This window comes from Ischnura elegans, chromosome 10 (assembly GCF_921293095.1).
Source record: "Ischnura elegans chromosome 10, ioIscEleg1.1, whole genome shotgun sequence".
Classification (NCBI taxonomy): Eukaryota; Metazoa; Arthropoda; class Insecta; order Odonata; family Coenagrionidae; genus Ischnura; species Ischnura elegans.
Window position 1 is genome coordinate 57970834 of NC_060255.1, and position 22700 is coordinate 57993533.

General features: G+C 37.7%; 2 protein-coding genes across 9 annotated transcripts in view; one reads left to right on the forward strand and one right to left on the reverse strand.

Annotated features, from left to right (window-relative positions):
- LOC124166354 (KH homology domain-containing protein 4-like) overlaps nt 1–16541 on the reverse strand; it is a 72223-nt gene extending 55682 nt beyond the window's left edge. For 4 of the 7 annotated variants that reach the window (XM_046543825.1, XM_046543829.1, XM_046543828.1 and 1 more), the window contains exons 1-5: nt 16239–16541; nt 16043–16160; nt 15601–15742; nt 11406–11519; nt 324–610 (exon numbers count right to left, since the gene is read on the reverse strand). In XM_046543825.1, coding sequence (XP_046399781.1) covers nt 324–610; nt 11406–11519; nt 15601–15742; nt 16043–16156 — 657 coding nt within the window. In that variant the 5' untranslated portion in view covers nt 16157–16160; nt 16239–16541. Of the gene's footprint in view, nt 1–323; nt 611–11405; nt 11520–15600; nt 15743–16042; nt 16161–16238 lie in introns of those variants that run through there. The other 3 variants (XM_046543824.1, XM_046543826.1, XM_046543831.1) reach the window with 3 other exon arrangements.
- Nucleotides 16542–16664: 123 nt separating this feature from the next.
- LOC124166917 (A disintegrin and metalloproteinase with thrombospondin motifs 12-like) overlaps nt 16665–22700 on the forward strand; it is a 46217-nt gene continuing 40181 nt past the window's right edge. Inside the window, exons 1-3 of one of the 2 annotated variants that reach the window (XM_046544632.1) lie at nt 16665–17062; nt 17852–18228; nt 21884–22028. In XM_046544632.1, coding sequence (XP_046400588.1) covers nt 16984–17062; nt 17852–18228; nt 21884–22028 — 601 coding nt within the window. In that variant the 5' untranslated portion in view covers nt 16665–16983. The remainder of the gene's footprint in view (nt 17063–17851; nt 18229–21883; nt 22029–22700) is intronic. The other variant, XM_046544631.1, reaches the window with a different exon arrangement.

Consider the following 22700-nt stretch of genomic DNA (forward strand, 5'->3'; position numbering starts at 1 on the left):
CACACCTTGAATACGAGGGAGCATATGGGATTCTGAACCTTAACATTTTATCTATGAACTACATACTATACTCTTCCAACTACCAATTGGCCAGGAAAGCCGCAGATCTTTTGTAAAATGAGCCATGCTGGTCCATTTCACCTATCCAGAAAAATATGCACACACAGACACACACAAGAGGGATATTGATTACAACAAACGCGGCCACATGATTGCTGAAGCAGCGACTACAAGTAGAGCGAAAGAGAGAAAGGCATGATGGGTGTGTATACGAGAGATGATTAGATACGAGAGAGAGAGAAGAGGAGAGGAGAGAAGAGTACCACGGACGGCATCGAAGTCTGAATGCTCATGAGGGGTGGGGGCCGGTTCCCTTGCGGAGGCTGCTGCACCCCATTTGCCCCCCGCGGAACAAACTTGTGAAACTTGGTGTTCCGCCGTGGCGGAGGGGGATTTGGCTGCGATGATGGCGCCTGCTGCTGAGGAGGCATCGCTGCAGCCACAACCACCTGCTGTTGTTGTTGTTGTTGCTGCTGCGGCTGCGGTTGCTGAGGAGGCTGCTCATTCTGCATGTGCTGCTGGATTATCTCATGGATACGGTGCACGCCCACTGCAAGGGACAACGGAGATGAAGAGTGCTGCGCTCCAGCATATGCGCAACAGAGGGGGGAAGGGCACTGCGTCCAATTGCACAGCACATGGGAAACACCTCTCTGGTGGCCTCTTTCTTGAGACGCTGATTCCAATGTCGGACGGAGTTGGCTATTGAAAGGGGGCTGATCTTAACCCTCCAGTGATTATCCACACAAAAACAAAATTATTCAATTTTGGCAGAGTTTAGCTTATAGGTGCAAACCTTCCTTGAAAAAGAAAATGTAACAGCCATTTATTGCAGAGAAAAAGGCTCTGGGTCAACATTAAAGCAAGGCATATGGCAAAATAAATGAGACCAGGAACACTACGGATGCAGAGATCATGAGAAGCCTAGGCTATGAGGAAATGAAAAGATAATGGATGGCTGCCCAACCTGTAAAAACTGTGGGATACACACTTGGAGGGTTAAGGACAGGTAACACCATTCATGTAACTGAAGATAATAAATATTGCTTGCTTCAAACACTAATGTAATATGTGTCATAACATAACAGTCGGCATAAAAATAAAACCAAAGCTCACTTCATGAGAAGCTACTTTCAGGCTCATTAGAAAAGTATTCTCTACTGCGATTTTCTTTCCAATATCTCCATTCTTCCGATGCTACCGTGTCAGTTGTTGGTTTAAGACATCATAACTTGTTGCTATAAACGTTGACCGGCATCTTCGACCTGAAGACGCTGGCAGCAGTGCCAGCAAAACTGTAGTTTTAAACCAACAACCGTCGCAGTAGCATCGGAAGAATGAAGACATTGGAATCTCGACACCGTGGAAACCTACGTAGTCACATTGCAATGTACATTCTTGAAACAAGAGCCCTTTTCACAAAGCTGTTTGACCGTGAATCCGCCTACAAGCATAAAAAATGCACCTCTGGGGACAGTGCTCAAGATGAAACTGAAATTTTTTCAGCTAGACAAAAACTATCATAGCGTAAATCAGTTTTTCAATTACAAGTCTTCAATTACAGAAGCAACAAATCGTATTATGATAAATGGATGAAATACACTTGAATCATCCAATATTTTACCATGATAAGAGATTTGAACAAGATCCCTGGAGGCATTCAGAAAACCAAAACATTGTCCTGCTTTTGTCTGTTGTCAAAACATTGTCTGTTGATAAGGCATTTTTGGAAGAAATATTGATCACATAACAATCACTGGCTGCACGTTAACAAAAAATATAGGAAATTTGATAAACACCGGGAATGCAAACGCAGCAATGAAAGTGCTCTTATGACGTCGCCTATCGTTAACAAAAGTTAGGGCCGGCTAAAGGTTGCGAGTGGGAAAATGGAGGGTGACAGGGAAGTGAAGAGGTGTCTGATTTCTCGCCAGGGTTAATTATCACTTTGGTTAACGGTCTTCCAATCACAACCTTAAGGTCTGTGTCGTCATGGCACCCAGACCAATATTGGCGCTTCGAATACATATACGTGTGCAGATAAATGCGTGGACTGTGTCTGTGAGTGATCTTAAAATATGATCGACATATTGATTTTTCTTTTGATCCGTCAATCATAGATCTACAATCAAGTTTGAGAGGTTTTTAACATGTTGCGTACCGGGGTATTTAAATTCCTAGGAATGCCGATTCTGGGAAATATGTGTCTATTAGGGCATAATGCCTTTGGTTTAAACATGGTTAAAAAGCTAATGTTTATAATATAACTTTATCCAATCAAACGTTATGATGCATCAATTCATTATGAATAATGAACAACAACTGAAAACTTACTAACGAATACGTATCGTACGCTTTAAAATTGTTTAGGTTGGCGCGCCTAAATGACAAGAATCTTCGTCATCCGTCCGGAACGTTCGGAAAAAAAAAATGACAAGAATTCTCGCCATCCGTACGCAACGTGTTAAGGTTTTACAACAAGGAATTTCACTGCTATTTCCAGGTTTATTCACGGTAGGCAGAATTCTTGGCTTATTCACGGTTTTAAGGTTTTCACGGTTGAGAGAGACCCTGTCCTAGGCTAGTTGTCTCTTAAGGGTAGGATATTGCAGCAAGGGACACCCTTTATAAAAAAAATTGGACGCAAAATCATCGGAATTGCAGCATTAATGCTAGGATACACCAGGCATATTATTTCCGTTAGAATCCCCTTTGTAAAGCGGAAGCGATCATGCGCTAGCTGCATTCACGGGAGCACCGTGTTCCTCTTTTCCAAACCTCATAGTGCGCGACCGCACTCCATGATCACGGATACATGTCCCGCAGCAGTTGTAACCAGGGCAACTTGTGCAAGATGTGACTACGTGCCGTGGTGCCTGACAGAGTAGTTCCTGACGTCAAGCAGTAGTTGTGAAGCATTCGTGCAAACTACTTTTCTATACATACTCGTGATATCACAGCCAGGGATGTGCAGCGAGTACAACCATGTTATCGCCGCTAAAAGATCGCAAACTGGCAAAGAAAGCTCTCAATGAGTCTGGAAGGCACTCTTAAATGACAGAATAACTGCATAGATATTAATATACTGTTTGTTTTACGTAAATTATGAACATTACAAGACATTTAACTGAAAGTTTCGATTATCCGTGTTTTCTGATTATTCATGCCGTCTCTCCCCATCATTAGCCTGGATAATCGGGAATCTAATGTACTTTCCAAAGGATTTCTTTCCCTAATTAACATCCATCATCATACAGTTGAGTGCACGAATGCAAAAATTTTCGTCATGACAAATTTTAAATTAAATAACTATTTATTGTAAATAACTTGGCACCATCGAGCATGACTGTGTTCATGGTCACTTGTTTCATGCAGTGCTTTGGAGAATATCCATTGTATTGAATAGCGACTACATATGCAGGATTTTCTCTAAAACAAAGGCTTACAAGGAGACGTTGCCAAAGTGATGTTCAGGATCTGGATGCGGATGTTATTTTCTGAAACTATAAAGGTAAGGTAGAAAAAGTATTACGGCTATCTTCCACATAGGCCTGGGTTCGAGAGATATTCGCATGTAAAGATTTTGCACAAGATGAGATCCCTTGAGTAGTCACCACCTCCTAACAATGGCCGTGGCAGTGTGGTCTAGGGCACTAGTCCACCAACCTGTAGTAGGTGTCCTGAGTTCGAGCCCCAGTGTCGACAATATTTTTTCTCTCTTCTGATTTTTGAAATCACTCTTACATTTTATCCCCATTCATTTTATTTAGTTACTTCGCGATTTTTTAAATTTAATATTAATTAATGGATTTTAAACGAAACTCCAAATTGTGCCTTACCACGCGAATTAGGGGACGTACATAATTACTTACAGGTGAATTACGTGTAATGTGCTCATCATGTGCACCGATGCATACCTCTGCATTATTTAACTGATTGTACATCTATTCATGAATCGTTCCCCAGTTTTTGACGCGTAAGCCTCCCCTTTCTATGTCTTTTTTCCATTTCTGGATATGAGGATAGGCAATGGTGTTTATTTGTTGAGAAGAAAGACTTGAGATTACGAATATACGAAGAGGCTATGGGAGCAATGGCTAGGGCGAGGATGATCGTATTCCCCGGAAATTTGCGTGTAAGTCATTATATACTTTTTCTACCTTACCTATATAGTTTCAGGTAATAACATCCGCATGCAGATCCCGAACATCACTTTGGCGATGTCTCCTTGTTAGTAAGCACAACCTCCATCTCCAGCGCCTTAATATAGACTTATTGTTAGAGATGCAAACATCTTATTTCTCATACCTCCTAACTTGCCTAGGAGGAAGTGGGCTTGTTTGGGTAACTAATAACATACCTGAGAGGCAACTCAGAGATCTAAGTTCAAATCCTGACCAATGCAAATTTCTTCATGCCTAATATCCACCCTTGGTGGAAATTTTCTCGTTATGGTCAACTTGTATTTTGGAAAAAAAAGAGCTAAAGAGTAGTGAACCGAACATTCTCTTCTGCTTGTAATCATTAACTACTTCGTACATACCATCCAACATTGGCTGTCTTAAAAAATAAAACTTATACAATCAAATTCTTGGAGGTATGCTTACTACTCTTATGATTACTCAAAAATGTCAATGAATACCTGACCCAATTACTGAAAGTAATAACTTAAATATTGAGATGGAAAGGTTAAACACACTACAGTGGAACCTCGTTAAAGCGAGTACGGGCTATAGCGACACCACCGCTATTACGAGAGATAGCCGATGCACCTTCAATTGACCCTATAATAAGCGTGTTAAAAAATTCGTTTTTACGAGACCCTTTCGGTGTTGGCTCTCGCCATAGCGAGGGTTTCACCGCCGGAAGACTTTCATCAAGACTCCTTAACCTCTGTAATTGCTAGCGATCGGTTAGAAATGAAGTTAATGGAGTGCTCAGTCTCAAATTTATGTGGTAAACTGTCGTTCGATAAATATAATGATTGACAAAACAATGCTTTGCATGATTTTTATTCAGTGCGGCGCTTATAAATTGTTTGAATAGTTAGTCGTTATTTGAGTAAGGAAATTTAGTGATGCAAAAAAAAAATCGCCTTTCGTCTGGATTTATGCTTACGTTTATCAGATAGATGTTTATCTGTCGCCGCACCACTCCTGTTCCTGTATATCTGTTCGCAACAGGTATATGCTATTATTTGCTCCACCTCCGGTAAAGCGACAATTCGCTATAGCGAGTGTTTATTAGTGCACCGTGGGGTGTCATTATATCGAGGTTGCACTGTATTTCCTTGTGGTTGGGCCACTTAAGGTTAGTCTTAATCAATCAATGATGCTTATCAAACAAGTGTATTCAAAACTATTCATAAATTAGTACAAATAATAAAAAATATTCTTCATTTTTGACACAAATGCAGCAGCACCCTCCTCATCATTCTGCAGAGAGCCATGTGGATTGAAAGTTTATACATGTATCAATGTGATTTATGGTACATTTTTCTTTGCACCTCATAAAACTCATCCTTCCTGCCTAAGAAATGTAAAAAGGCTGAGTAAAAAAGTTTACACACAACATAGAGTGACATTAGAAATAGTAACTAGCAAATATGAGGAAAATGACATGGAAAAATAAAATGTGGAACTTGGATCAGAATGTAGCAGAGGTACAAACTTAATAATGTCAAATCAGGCTTTTGATATGATCTGAAAAGGAGTTATATTAACAATACAAACAAATGATTAATGAAAATGCATGGAAGAGAAAAAAATGTGACAGAAGGTTGAGAAATGCCAAGGCAACACCCAAGCAAAATAAATGGAGATAAAATCATGCCTGTAAAAAATGTTAGGACTAAATAAACTGCCATTACATATAACACACTACATGGTTTCGGTTAACTTATGATGCACAGCTATACTTGTATCAGGTTGAACATTGGATTTTAACTACACTTTTCGAGTTATTTCTTATTTTTGACTGAAAATGACTATATTTAGAGGCCTTTTGAATTTTCAAATGAATTGCTATATGACTCATTCATTGCTAAGGCAACAATGCTAACATAATAGAAATGAACCATTCCTCTCAAAGTGAACAGTTACTCACGTGCTGTAGGCAGGCACTTATTGAACTTCAAAACAATTCCCATGTTTGGAATAACCTGTGATGTCAGTCAATTTTGAGTACAAATTCCAAAATACGCAAAAAGTTTGAGAATAAATCCTGAAAATTTACTAACTCAAAGCTTGTTAGTTTTCCGGTCCAAATCAGCTTCATAAAGCTTCTTGTTACCAACCATTATCTCCATTTGTCAAGGCATCTGTAGCATGAGGCTTCCAGTAGAGTATTATTATTTTCTATCTTTCCAGCTGATCAATTTCAAAGTACAATACTTTTTCTCTCACCTCATGAACATAGCTCCAACGGTGACTTTTTCAAGTCTTACCAAAGCAAATATTGTTGATAGTTATAAGTTACATGTGAAAGTGTTTAACCACGGAGGCATTTTCTCACGCTTTCCCTCACCATAATTCAGATAAAACTAATAAAACTATACAAATCGAGAATTACGATTATGAGAATTGAGAAAACAGGAATTACTCCAATTTAGTGTTTTCAGTGCACCACTAAGCTAATGCCGAACAACAACATCTAAAATATACCACTGGCAAAACTACCCATATAAGCATTACAGCACCAACACAGTAATTCATAACTTCATATGCACATGCACATTAAATATGACGTACTAACTACAGAAAAAAAACGCACAAATGAATTATTACTTCCACTCTTGAGTGATAATTCTTTTGCAATGAACATATTGCATATTCTCCACAAACCTACTGACATCATTCCACACCCATTGCAGGACAAGTTTTGTGGACTCCACCCTACAATAGGTTCAACATCCTTTTTGTCTGAAACTGACTGTAAGGAATGGGGCCCAACAAAAAGGAAAAGCAACGCGAGGGACTGAGCAAGTTATTGAGATACATAGACAGAAGAAGTCATCAAAATAGAGGGCCACGTCAATTGACATTGTACACAATGAATGTGTCAAGATGTATTTTAATCCCTGATAATTTCAATTGCCACAAAATATTAAATCTGGAATCTAGAAAATTAACAATGATGACAACATACCAGTCCATGTGATCTAAGCAACCTAAATATCGCCATCAGGATATAATTTTCAGCAGAGTGGATGACATCATGTGCTATTCTAGTGTTTCAAAATCTTTCCGAAGAGACTCAATTTTTGACTGGTATTATGACTCCATTTCTAAACACGTATAGATATACTTCATGCATTTCTAAGAGACGATACCACAAATGTGAAGCATTCACCTCAGCTCTTGTTATTGTCAGGAAAAGGTAAAATGTAATTGTTATGATTCTTCAATTCTTCACTAAGCTTCACAGATTTCAAAATGAAATCTTGCAAAAGGGTTTACATAAATAAAGTGTAATTTCTATTTAAACCGAAATTTATCATGTATTGGTACGTCCACTGGTACTGTCACTTGCAATGACACAAACCTGTAATCCCTGGATCTGAGAAAAAGTTACGACAGGACACTGACAACCACGCACAATCAAATTTGGACAACCAATTTTGCATTGATGAAAATAAGGTCTATAAGCTAATAAAAAATGATAACAATATAAAAATCAATGTTGCTATTCAAATTTGTTTAAGAATAGGCCATCACCAGTGACAGTATTGAGAGTAGATATTGAAAAACAGACTCTTTTTTCTATACTTAATTCAAAATTAAGAATTACTTTGCTTCTAATCCATACCAGGATGAGTCTAATACTTAATTTTTCATACTCGAACATGAACTTTGAAGGTCTAAATTGCCTCGAATAAGGCCTGCAAATGCCAGACAGTTAGGCACCAAGCTGTCCCCTAATGGTGTATAAATGGGTTTTGAGGACTATGACACACAATTTGGAAATTAAATTTGAGGCATAACCAAGTTTCACTAATTACACCACAACCCTTTATATGTACTTCATATCTAAGTTTTCCGAACGACAAATATAACAGTTTTGGATCCATGAAAGTCATTCCTTAGATAAATATATCATTCAAATCAAAATTCAACATATTTCTAACGATTAGCAATCACCAACATTGTAAGAGAAAATTTTACACTGTCTGTATCAGGGTTCCCACTCAATCTTAATTATAAAATTCATGCTTTTTTCCAGGTTTTCATGGTCTAAATGTCTTCAAATTCACAGTTTATAGATGAACCATTTTAGGCAGAAATATTGATCACGTAACCAGGGGCGCCGACTCATAAAAAATATTGGGGGGGCCCATATCCGAGATCTTGCCCCGGGAAGAGGTTAAATTCAAAGTGTGTCGCAGCACCGAAACACTATCATGATTCACACCACCAGATTCAGTTAACCTGCTTAACCTTATAATTATTTGTTTTAACACATTGTTGAATTTATTTTAAAAGGTAACTATTGTCAAACATGGGAAATAAAAATTACCAATATATTTTTGTGATTTCACAAAGCATAATATAACATAATTATTTTCTTGAATTATTGAGGGGGCTCCGCCCCCCCAAACGAATCTTTGAGGGGGCTCGGGCCCCCTCAGGCCCCATGGAGTCGGCGCCACTGCACGTAACAATCATCGGCTCACGGTATCTAAAAATTTAACAAACGCGACAGACACTGTGAATGCAAATGCAGCAATGAAAGTGCTATCTCCCCTGACGTCACACATCGCTTGCAAAATTCAGCTCTGGCGAAAGGTAGTGAGTGGGAAAATAGAGGGACCAGAGTGCCAGGGAAGTTAAGAAGAGTCCGAATTTTCGCAAGTGTTAATGAACACTTTGGTTACCAGTCTTCCGGCTTTGGTACAGGCTTAAGGTCAATGTGTCATCATGGCGCACGGACCAATAATTGCACTTCGAATATACGTAAGCAGATGTGGGCGATTCCATGCGTCACGGACTGACCGTTACAACGCGTTTTTGAACCTTTAAGAACGCACGTAACGCGAACGGACTGACATACAAAACTTTTTCAACTTCCAAATTGCTGCAAAATGGTGTGAAGTTTAACTTTGGTTGATACACTACTTTGTCTTGAAAAATACAGGACTTACGTGACTTAAAATTCACTGTCACGGACTGACAAAAATGAAACGAACTTTCAGCTCAGAGTAAAAACTCTAAGGTTTGCTCTGAAACAAAGAGTGATCAGAGTTTCAGTAAAATACATCTCAGAACACCAAATGCAAATTTCATAATGCTGTAAAGCCCATTGCAATAACTGATTTTACAGAGGAGTAATTCCTCTTGAAAAGCATCGTCACGGACTGACCAGAAATGTCACGGACTGACTTTTGTGATTCCCTTCTGGTATAAATTTATTCACTGCCAAAAAAATTACAAAATAACTTCTTTAATTCAAAATAAACAAAACAAATTTGTGCAAAAACCCTTAAAATCATTCAAAATAATGAAAAACTTCAAAATAGAAAAAAATTATTAATATAGTGGCCATAAAAATCAATTAGCAAAACAGATGTTTTTTGCGCATAGATGACTCATTAAATTTAGTATGTGGCTAAAAACTGTGGTGAGCACATAAAAAATTTCTCTTATCAGAGACACACGCGTCTCATGCTAGTGTCAACACTTAATAACGAAAGTCTAGACTTTATAGCACAAATTTTGATCCATATCAGAGCCTCCAACCACTTTTTTCATTTAACCAGTCAGTATGACATTTACGTGGAATTGCTCATGTATGTCTGCGTGTGACTGTCCTTGAAATATGATCGAAATATCAATTTTTTTTTAATCTGTCAATCATAGTTCACGATCGTAATATCAAGATTGAGAGATTTTTAAGGTTTTATGACGAAATTCACGGCTTTTTCCAGATTTCTTCAAAGAATACGAAATTCACAGCTTATTCACTGCTTTAAGGTTGAATGGGAACCCTGTGTAGAGAATTTGAAGCTAACTTTCCATTTTTTTTCTTCAATATCGAATATAAAAATTGTAGTATTCCAGCATTCAATAATATCATTCTTTTAGGCCAATTTCTACTTCTACCAACACAATCCAGGTTCCATATCATTTTCTTTTAGAGAGAAGGAAGCCAGACTGATTTCAACTATGCCAATTCAGCTAATTCTAAAAAAGCTTCAGCATACTTATAACATGAAGCAGCATGTAGCACTTGCTGATCACCAGAGGAAATCCTTCCAAACACAGTCATGCATGGGCATTCTCAACAAGAGAACTACATATTATATTTAGTAAATGGGACTGATGGCTGTTCAGACTGGTCAGGGATTGGACCATTTTCTTGATGGCATCAGATAAAAATAAAATTCAGAGAGAAAGATGTATCATTAATACTAGGATTAGCATCTAAATTAGATAATTCAATGTGAAACAAATAACAAAAATACCAACCAAGTCACAAGATAATAAGCAATGTTAAATAAATATCATTCATTAGAAAATTACTCCATACTATCCACTTTAATGCTACATGAATCCTTAATACACCAAGTAAAAAGCTTTGCAAACAATTCAATTCTGCAAGACTCAAATGATTAAATATTTACCACATTCACGTCACCAGTTCTTGACAGGGTATCTCCATTGACTACAACAGGAGCTAAGACAGAAAAACCAGTTTTGGCTTTTGAAAAAAAATTACAAATCAAAGAAGATAGAGGTGGTATGGTCAAAATGTTGAAGACCCAGGAACTCTGCAGAGATCTCTCTGACATAACTAAGCTAAGCAAAACGGGGTAATGTGGATTCTGAAACACCATCAATAGAATTCAACAGTATCCATCATGACTTTCTACGAAACAGTCAACTTTGAATAATTCTGATTGATACCAACTGCATTATTTTCGTATGGAATTTCGCACACCATTAAAGCTCTGGTTTTCAAAAACCACACATCTGTTGATTCACGATGCCGAGCAGCACGATCAAGGATCCACGAAAGTGGTTAGCAAAGATACATCAAACCACTGTGCGAAACTACAATGTGAGACACTATAACACAATTGCATGGTGCACAAGTTGAGCTTCACCCAAGAGGCAACTGCTGCAGAACACAATTCTGTGATCATGCTCCCCTCACGGTCCACAATGCTTGGTACCAATGGTGAGGGGCACCCACTGAGGCAACTGGGATGCAATTACTCCATCTTGCATCACGCAGCAGTTATTGGAAACCAGAGCTTTAGGGTCACATTATGAACTGGTCCAGTAGATAATCAGCAAGCAAATAATCTGAGCTATGCAAATATTTCAATGCGAAACTTCAATACTCACAATCTACAGCATGCTTCTCGGAGGCCTGAACGTACAGATATAAGGGTCGTCCGCCTGAGTTTTTGGCTTTTTCTTCGAATGTCATATACCTCCCTCGAGTGGAGACAGCGGCCCCTGCAGAGAAGGCATAAATGCAATGGTCAACATTCGGGAGCAGCACTGGTTCCTCTTGGGGGAGGGGAGGAGAGAGAGAAAAGAGAGCCCTCAACAGCAGATCAGCAAACTCACAGCGTGTACATGCAAGTGAAGATTGCAATTAGGCAATTAGTAGTGTGGAGAGAGTGAATTATGGATATCTTTAATGAAATAAAACTACTGGAACTTTCCTCCCTCTTAAATTTTCCCATTAACCGTGGTCTTGGCTCATTACGCCATTTAACGGCACCTCTGGTTCCTGCATCAGTTGGTGCATTTCTTGTGGAGAGCATATTATTATCATGCCTGATGCTTCAGACAATCCTTGTTAGAGTTCTTATCAAGCCATAGCTCAAACAAGATCAAATAGACAGTCATCATAGGTCGATGTTGACAATTCAGGGGCTGAGTACGTTTCCACAGCTTATGTGGTTCTACTTCCCAAAAATAACGACCATGAAGGGAGCCATGGTAATCATGAAGTATATGTGGCCTTACCTTTGACACTATCTGAAGGCTTATTTATTATTAAATACATAATTAATCTCTGAGGTCGGAAGTGTCTCATAGAGAAAATTGGTACAACTTAATGTTGAATAGTACCGCAATGGTATCATTATATATAGTTCCATTTCCCATATTGTTGTAATTCGTAGTATCTAAACTCTCAGCCAGCTCTTGCCGTCTTTACAAAATGTGAATCTTTCAATGCCACAATTAACAGAGAAGGGTAGGGCAAGGAGTGTGAGTCACAGAGTCTTTGACTTTGCTAATCACTGTAAAATTGGGTTGTCATTAGAAAAAATTAAATACATCACCAAAACTAGCTTCACAGATCTGAGACGTTCATAAAAAATTGCTGTGTACCATACACCTTCATTCACTCCTCTGACGCTGAGGAAAAATGGAAAAAACTATGGCATACTGCATTCAATATGAGTAGAAAAGTTCCTTAGCAGGCATGATGCTTTGTTTGGGGCTTATTTTTCTGGCCTCAAAATTATTTTTTCATACCAGGACATCTTCTTCCTCGATTCAAAGCTCAAAGTACACAAAATTTGAAGAAACTACTAAAACCAATTACTATGATGCTGCGCATTCAAGAAATTTTGAGCTAATCCCAAATCAATTGAACCTCTCACAGACCTTTCAATTAATTTTTCCCAGGTTTCACATTATTTTTTAAAATAAATATCGTACAGACCTTGGGCTGTTAAATCAAGTGTTCCTTATATCTTGTATGATGTTAGGCACGATGTGGTGGAAGTTCGTAATATTATTAAAATGATACATTGCAATATTTCCACTTATAGTTATACAACTATAAGTGGAAATTTTGCAATGTCTCATTTTAATAACAAGAGTTCCTTACTTAAATGTATTGATATTTAAAAAAATTGCTTAAGGGGTCTTAATTCATGGAGGATGTTTCATGGTTTTTACATGTTACACCATAGCTGTGCACAAAACAAGTGACTTTGTACAAAGTCACATACATGAGGTCGAATTTATTTACACTTAAGGTGAAATTTGCCACAAAAAAATCATTTGGCTTAGCCAGTATTCAAACCTGGATATCCCAACAGCCAGTTCAGCATCCTATACCAAATATTATTTTCACAGCGAATATCACCCTTGGTGTAAATATTTTGCACCAGTCGTCACAAAAATATACTATTGCACTTGCTCAACGCAGTGCTCTTGAAAATGTGTATCAATCAATGTTGGCTTATCAGGGTTATTGTCGCTGGCTTAGTAAGAACGATATGTCTGCCACTATATAGACTTGGAACATTACAGTTTTATTATATAAACCCATTCTGAACTTTTGCATTGAGGAAAATGGGTTGGTGGTGTGACTATTAGCATATCTGACTGGAAACATCTTATGCCATGTAGACAAATAAACCAAGTATCCAAGTGTGAGATATTTGATTTTCGGAAGATGAATTAATTTTGAGCTAGTCTGTTTCAAAGAGAAGCCCAACAAAGGCTACTTTCATAAGTTCATTTTCATGAGTGGAGCAGTGTAAATCACTTTGAAATTGTTCCTGCATGAAAATGTACCATCGCCAAGGATGACTTCAACTTAACTGATAAAAACAAAATATAAGGGGCAAAATTTGACTTTAAATTGAATGTTGAGCAATACATATTTCCAATTATCTGTATCATCTCTCTTCCAATTTTTCATACTGTTTGCTGTGGACTGCTCACAATTTCAAACGACATCTCCATCTAAATACATACTACCCTATTAGATGCCTCGAATCATGGCAGTAGGGTCATTCCATGCGAGTTCATCCAGGCATGACACCCACCGACTCAGATTTTGATGAAACTAGGCAATTTTCATCCTCCTATGTAGGAATGAAACAGTGTAAAATATTTCTTGGCAATCTCTACTAGTTTTATTTTCACGACCATTTGAAGTTTGGGTGAAACTGCAGTTTTTCAATGAATGCAGTCTTCGGAGGCACTGGTACTTCCGGAGGGAAATAATTTGTCTCAGCCATAGTTTTCATCCATTTCTTATGAAAATTTGCAGGTTTACTATGCAAGTCATGAGGATTCCAAATACTTATTGAAAAATATAAATCTCGCTTGATTTGAAATATTTATTTCAAATTAATGGATTTATAGTAGTAAGTTCTTCATTTCTTGTACTGATGGGGTATCCTTTTCAATGTACACCATTTTACACAAAAAAATACTACCTCTCTCATTTTCCAACAATTTCCAATGCAATTGGTTAAACTGCTCCTAACCCCCATTAGTGCTGTCCTTCAGCTGTTAGCACACACCTGACACTTGGCAGCCCTTTGGCTTAATTTCACTAAAGTTAGGTGCATCGCAGTTAGGTGCAGTACAGCCCATAAGATAATTAATTACTGGCAGTGTACAATTCCACTCACACTGTTTGGCATTGGTCGAAGGAAGACAAATGCCAAACATTGAAAGCAATGTGTATTAGCCAGCTGACAAGTGATTTAAAACAATAATGTTACCGACATGTTCTGATGTGTCGATGCCGTTGCCTTTTCCCAAACCCTGGTAGGACACTGCGACAGAGCAAGGTGCAGACGATGAGAAAAAAATACTATTGCATATAGGCATATATTCCATCATTCTGAGAATAGAATACACACTGGATAGAAAAAAGTGTTTATAAACAAGAGAATTGAAAATGCAAATTATAATAGGAAAAATTTATTCCTCCAAAATGAGGTTTTTGATTATCTTCAGCAATTATCTACATGGAGGCAATGTAAATTTTCCCAACTATAATTGGCATTTTGAATTTTTTCGCTTCTGGACAGTTTCACTTTTGCCAATCGGAAGCTCAATTAAATTATTTGCACCAGATTATTGACATGGCTCTCTTGTCTGTCCAAGTTTAGAAAGAAAGTTTTCATAGCAATCAACAGCCTGACTCCCCAGGGATTAAAAAAATTGGTCTGAGTATTAGATAGTTGCTTTGTTTGGCTATCAGTCAGGTAGGACTGCAGAAAATGGGCACAATCATGCCAGCAAAATTAAGATGATGTGGTACACAACCTTTCCAATAGGAGATTTCCCTCCATGCATGATTAACTTCATATATTTGGACCTGATAGGCTCCCTGCCATATGCTCCTGGGCTCAGCTATTGCCTCAGCCTATTGACCATTACACCAGTTGGTCGGAGGCCTTACTGTCCCTGATTCCAAGTAATCTCACCTTCCTCACATTGTCCCATAGAGCCCAATATTTTCAATTGTTGCATGCAAAGGCAGAACCTACCCGAGACTAATTTCAGCAATTACAAAGTGATAAACTTACATTAACTGGTACCTCTCTTTACGCAAGAAAAGGGTTAAAATAAATATTGTAACATTAATTAACAAGACTATGTTACATTGGAGTATCGAATGAAAAATACACACCACTGAAAAGGCCGTGATAAAGAAAAAGAACAATAAAAAAATTGTAATGTTCACATTCCCCCTACAGTAGAATGTGGTATTTTATTCTACAAGACTAAAGATAATATTGATAGTAATTTCACAAGTTGCAATTACCTGAATACTTGTTTATTTCATCTTGAGTGTGCCCGCGCGTCAATAAATTTCTGGCAGACAGCGGGGCATCATTAATCTCCACTTCGGCTGTAAACAAATCTCCAGCTGACTTCACATTGGTTCCCTGTTCAAATGTATGTAACTATTTTCAAGATTAAATAATTCTTTCTTAAAATTTGATGCTTCGATACCTTTTAAGTATTTCCTGAATGATCAAAACGACCAATTTAGATAAAAATCAACACTGCACAACAAAACAACACCAAAATAAGAACATTATGAGTGATTGGCTGTTATGTACTCTATTTTCATGTGGAACCATTAGCATACAAACTTAAATGACAATACTAAAACCCATTGATTTATGGATAACTAATCAAAGGAACAAGATGAAAACAAAATGAGTGTGTCGATTTACAAACAAGCAATTAATTATTGTTACCTTGACTTTGCTCACCGCCGACGGAGGTGGCTTAAGTTTTCCCTTTGCAATTAGCATGGCATTGACTTTGGCAGCAGCTTCAGCGGCAGCCTCAAGACTATTCATACTGTTCATATCCCTGAAACGTTTAACCAACACTTGAATACATTTGTTCACCACTTAGAACCTTATATACCACACGAACACTTCCACAAACCTTCTGCCTGGATTCCCCACATGAACAAGCACATTTTTCACACATTTTCAATGACATTTAGCGATGCAAAGGGATATTTTTCCACTAATTACACTTGACAATATCATTATGGATACCATCTAGCACATATTCAACTCGTACGCCTTAACTAAGGTGTAATATTTTCTCTTGTTGTTAGAATTCCAAACGGCAGTATCGAAAGAACTTGAAGTATGAGACAACAGAAACAATCTTTCACTGAGAAAAATATAACAAGGTTAGAGTCACCGATAATGGCCGGGCAAAAACTAGGCCAACTTCAATCGAATCGAAGACAACGATATGATGTTTCGATTGTTAATTGACGCATCGACCAGAAATGACGATAGATCGAATGGAATCGACCGGAAGTAAAGTCAACCTACGATACCATCGAAATGCGGCAGCTTCAAAGTGTTAAGAGCGAGTGTGAGGATTCTGAATCTTTTCTATATGGAAATCATACCGGTGCCAGTGTGTTTAAAATATATAAATTAATTTTTCGGTCATGGCCACTTCCCTATCTTGGGTATACTAGAGTAGCCCGCATTGGAGAACGTGATTAGGCTGTCAGGCGGTTGTTAGGCTGTCGAAGCTCCTTATTATTTGACCATGGATATCTCCCAGGTGATTAAACTTCAGGGAGAATTTGCTAACCATTAATAGCTACCCCAGTTCCGTAGTATATACGGATGTATCTTCTTGTTGATTGACGTTTTATAAGTGAATGAATTCCGTGTGGGAAAACATGAAACTTGATTTATTGTTATTATTTTGCGCACTTGTTGTGAGTTCCGCTAATAAAGGTAAGAATTGTGATCGTGTAAGCTTAAATACTTTCAAATAATTCATTTAATCTTGAATTTTGGGAATTTGATTTAATTCGCTTTAGTGGTTCATTTTTGGATATGTGTAGTTGAAAGTGATATTATAGGCCCCTTTTAAATAATTTCTCTCATTGATTATTGACGTGTCGTTAAAGAACAGATCCATGTTTAGTGCTGCTGTTGGTTAAATCAGTTTTTTTTTAATACGGATGTTGATATTGCTTCTATCTACTAAGTTTTGTTAATTTTTAGAATCGTTTCAGTCTTGATTTTGTGGAATTTTGCTATATCCATGATAAAAACACATATGCTAATTTCCACAGTATTTGATACAACACTCAACGACCGACCATGGTTTCAAGGGAGAACCTTGAAAATGATATAAAGTGTTGAAACCATGGTCGGTCGTTGAGTGTTGTATTAAATGATGTGGAAATTACCATTCTGTTTTTATCATGGATATTGTTAATTAGCCACCTCTTCCAAGGTCATCTTCCTTGTAGTTTCTAATCAAGATACCTTGAATGCTTTAGCGATTCCTATTTTTCAACATGCTGATAATAATCTGTTGCATAAGTATCCTGATGATGATCACCCAATAATTTAGCAGTTAAAGTGCACTTTTATGTATAATTAGATACAATGAGGAATAATAGTACTTTTACCTTGTATAGTGGAAGTGGAAGGTATTTGAAGGGAAGTAGCAAGTGCTGTTGGTTTTATTTTGGAATTTTTTGCGAAAAGTTTTTAATTCAAAATATATTTCAGGACAAATTCCAAAAAAGAGATCCAACTATGAAATAGTGTTCCCAGAAAAAGTTGACAAGAGAGGAAATTTCATCTCTTATGAGATACCTCACTATTACCATTACTCTGATTATTCTGACGACAAAAAGAGGAATGTTCAGCCAAGTAAAAATGTCAATTACAAGCTCTCTATTGATGGAAATGATCATTTACTTGAGTTGCACCCGAATACAAGATTTGTTTCACCTGGCATGGTAATTGAAACGAGGCATGACTTTGAGTCAGAATCTGGATCCGCAATGGACATTAAAAGGCTGCAGGATACCCTTTGCCATTACAGAGGCTATTTAAGGGATCAAGAGAACTCTTTAGCGGCTGTGTCTACATGTAATGGATTGGTAAGACAAAACAAAAGAAAACAAAATCTTATCTCAGGCATTTTTTTTTTCATTTTCAGTGACGTAAGCAAAGGGCTTAAATTACATTGTACGTATTATTTAATTTATTGGACATGATAGCAAATTGCCCTTACAGTACACTCCCAATTATCCAGTCTAATGATGGGGAGGGGTGGTACGAATAATTGGAAAACACGGATGATCCGAACTTTCACTTTTTGTTACTTTCATCATTTACGTAATTCAATCAGTCAATTATTATCTACGCACATTTTGTCATTTTTAGTTTCTTTCCGGAATCATTAAGAGCTTTCTTTCAGCGACTGCAATCTTTGAGGCGGCGATGACGTGATTGCACCCGTATTCTTACCGCTCCGTGTAATTTGTACCTGGTTTCCGAAAACCACACGTCCATGGCTGCAAGATCACGGATTCAGAAACGTGGTTTGCACGAATGCTTCAAAATCACTGTACGATGTCGGAAACGACACTGTCAGGCACCATGCCACGTCTCACACAAGTTACCTGCGATGCAGCTGCTGTGGTTAGCGCATACAGGGGTGCCGACTTATAAAAAATATTGGGGGGGCCCATATCCGAGGTCTTGCCCCGGGAAGAGGTTAAATTCAAAGTGTGTTGCAGCACCGAAACACTATAATTATTTGTTTTAACACATTGTTGAATTTATTTTAAAAGGTAACTATCGTCAAACATGGGAAATAAAAATTACCAATATATTTTTGTGGTTTCACAAAGCATAATATAACATAATTATTTTCTTTAAATATTGAGGGGGCTCCGCCCCCCCAAACGAATCTTTGAGGGGTCTCGGGCCCCCTCAGGCCCCATGGAGTCGGCGCCACTGTGCGCATCAGTGATCACTGAGCATAATTGCGTACCGCAATGCTTGAAAAAACAAGAACACATAACTCTCATGATGGCTACATGTGCACGATTACCCCATTGCCCGGCAGTGATTATGGGAAACCATGGCTTATGGCATTGGTGTATATGTTCAGTAGGACTGAGAATATGTTGTAAACTATTTTTCATTCTTCTTCAGGGCCCGTGAGGGCATGGAATGGGTCCTGAGTCATTTCCATTAGATGTACATGTAAAGTTTCTTTTTAATGACTGCAGACCTTTTTTCTTTTGCATATTTAAATTAGTGATAATGGTCACATTAAGTTGAGACGTATACCATTGGAAAGAAAAAGAAATGCGTATTCTTATTCTTGCAATTGAATTTCTTTTTCCATGAGATTTACGGTGAATTTAGAAAAAACTTCCGAAAAATGAAATTTTAGCATTTTTGGCTTACTGTCCCCTTGAGGACCATCAGTATTGCTAATCAGGGATGCCTTACAAAAAATATTGGGGGGGCCCAAACCTTTCTTTCTTTCTTCGAGGAAATCTTTCCCCGGAAATTTTATAAGTAGTGAGTTTTAAGTTTTTTAAGCATCTTGGAAGAGTCATATGATCAACATTAGAACACTGAGAACTCTAATCTCGATATCTGGACACTCCGGGGAAAATCGACAAGCCTGACAATTTTTTTCCTCACACCCATAACGAATTATTGAGGGGGCTCGGGCCCCCTCAAGCCCCATGGAGTCGGTGCCAGTGTTGCTAATGTAGTTTGACATTTCTTCTATCAATACCAGCAAATACTTACCGATACCAGCAAAGCTTTCGATACCAGCAAAGCTTTAAATTATACACCTGAGTTTTTAATTTATTGAATTTGCCTGGCATGCACCGTTTACAACAAGGTTGGATCTCCAGTTAAATACACTTCATAATTTGAACCCGCCATGGCTGTATAATGGCATGCAATATGTCATTTAAAAATCGATGAAAAACGTTGTCGAAGCCATAATTTGAATGAAAATTTCTAAGGAGAATATGTATTTCAACCACGAATCCCTATCATTCCAACAGATGTACCAATTGAATTCAAACTGGTTCAATTTCCAATTACATTGGCATTTGCAATGACCGTCAATAAGTCACAAGGCCAAACGATGTCTGATTGTGGCGTAGAATTGGGAACATCGGTTTTTTCACACAGACAATTTAACGTGGTAAACCAACCAGTTTGCTCGTTGACTACAGATAGACGCACTAAAAATATCATAAACTCCATTGCACTAAGAGACTGATGGTTCTTTTTTTAATTGTCATAATTTGTTAAAGAGATGTAATTGAAAAGGTATTGATTTAAATTATGAAAGTGCAATGAATTTAAAAAATGAATGTTTGGTGTTTTGTTATTTTCATGTGTCATCATAGTTCACAGCGCACCATTCCTCTTTGAGTCATATACCACATCCCCACACACTTACAATAAGTCTGTAATTTTTTATTTGGCCACCAAAATATTCACTAGAAATAATTTATATGGCAAAACAGCGTTTGACAGGTCAGCTAGTTAGTCATGTACATATAGAGGGATATGGGAGGAAAAAAAGGTTGGGAACTGCTGATCTAGGTGATGGTGATATTAATATACAAAAATATATATGCATGCTTTGTTGAATTTTCTTTGTCGACCTTTGATCTAGACATGTGTTTGGTTGGCCTCTGGAACTTTTCTTTGCATCATGTATGGATTAGTTTTTTCCTTGCTTCGTCAGATTTTGTCTGTAAATGTCAGTTTTCTTCTCAGTTGAAGTTGGGTGATCTCTTTTGCCTGGACCTTAATAAGTTAGTGGATAACTTCTCTTTTGAGCCAGCAATTTTAGAATTGATTTAATGTTCTCAAATTTCCTATCAGCGATCCTTTTCATATTTACTTATAAGTATATAAATATCTTCTGTTGTACATACTTGAGCGCTATTTCTGCATAACTTATCTGAGTCCCTCATGTGCCATTCTTCCTGTCTTCTTGTCCTTTAAAGAATATGTATCTCCGTCATAGGAATGAGGTAGCTACCAGATGTAATATTTGTTATTTTAGACTATGTGTTGAGGGACCAGTCCAGGTCCTCAATGATGTTTAGGCCAATAAAGTTAGGCAGTTGGGAACACTTGAGGGTTGAGTCTTCTATCTTGCATGGGAAGCTGAAGGATTGAGGTGGGAGGATTTCTTTAGTTGCGATATTGAAGATACGTATGCAAGGGCGCATCCAGGATTTCTTTCTGGGGGGGGGGGGGGCTTGTGCACAAGCAAGGCCGTATCCAGGATTTTGTTCAAGGTACAAGGATACCCTATAATACAAAACAATCACAATGATAACGGGACTGTATTAAAAATCTTGCGTATTTTTTAAGGGTTTGGGAGGGGGGGCACGTGCCCCCCCCCCGCAGATCTGTCTATGTACGTATGATGAAATGAGCTGATTAACTTTTAGGTCATTTGAATGTTACCATTGTGTCTTGTCAGATTTGAAAGTTTTGCTCTAGTTAATGAGCTATGCTAAGTCTTTTGATTCAAATAGATGTATCATCTGCCCACAGTTGTAATTAGTGGGATGAAATTGAGTTGGGAAGCTCATAAATGTACCTATATTATTAAAAGAAGAGGCCCAAATATTGTGTCAATAGTAGATAAATAATAAATTTGCTTTAAATGACTCAATTTTTTGTCTAAAATGGATGATATTTTGCAATTAAGAGTTAAATGCTTAAGTTTTCCATGTGTCTTTATTTCAGGCTGGATTTATAAGCATGAATGATGAAAGTTACTTCATTGAGCCATTAACGAATTTCACCTCAGCTGCAAGCATGAAACGTCCCCACATAATTTACAAAGATGACTCCATAAAGCTTAAGGACTCAAATGTCTGTGCATCAAAGGGTATCATGATATTTTAATATTCAATGGTTAATTTTAATTAATTAATTCATGAGGTCATGCCCTGATGATTATTGACAACTTCAGCATCGAAACGTTGGCTATGATGGAAACCTTACCTGCTAGAAATCCCTAGTAACATTCCTTGATATCAAAGGAATAATATTTTGCTTAATTCTCTATTCAAAGTTATATTAATTCATGTCATCTAAACTACTCCCTCCAAATGGCTTTTGTCTGTATTCAATCTGCATTCCTTAGTTTACGTTATTGGATATTCATTCAGAAATAAGCTTCTAAATGAAATAGTTTGCGGACATTTAGTCTTCAATATGGTATCTTTGGATCTGTCATTACCAAAAGAATTTTTTTCTGCCTGAGTAAGCAAAGCAGAAAGTCCGTAAACTAAGGCGCAATGGGGTCATTCACTCACTTATTTTTACTGTTGTTGTTACAGAGATTGATAAGTAAAAAGACCTCTATTTTTTGTTTCTTGCTCCGCTGCATACTTCTTGAGCTAATTGCAGCAAAAGTCAATGGCTTTAACCCTATCGCAGATAAGGTCAGGGGTGGCTTGACCAGGTCAGCTGGTCCGATATCGGCCCAGCTGACCTGATATATGAGCTGATATATATCACCGAGGGCTCTAAGCTCAAGGGGTACCTCATTGTGCAC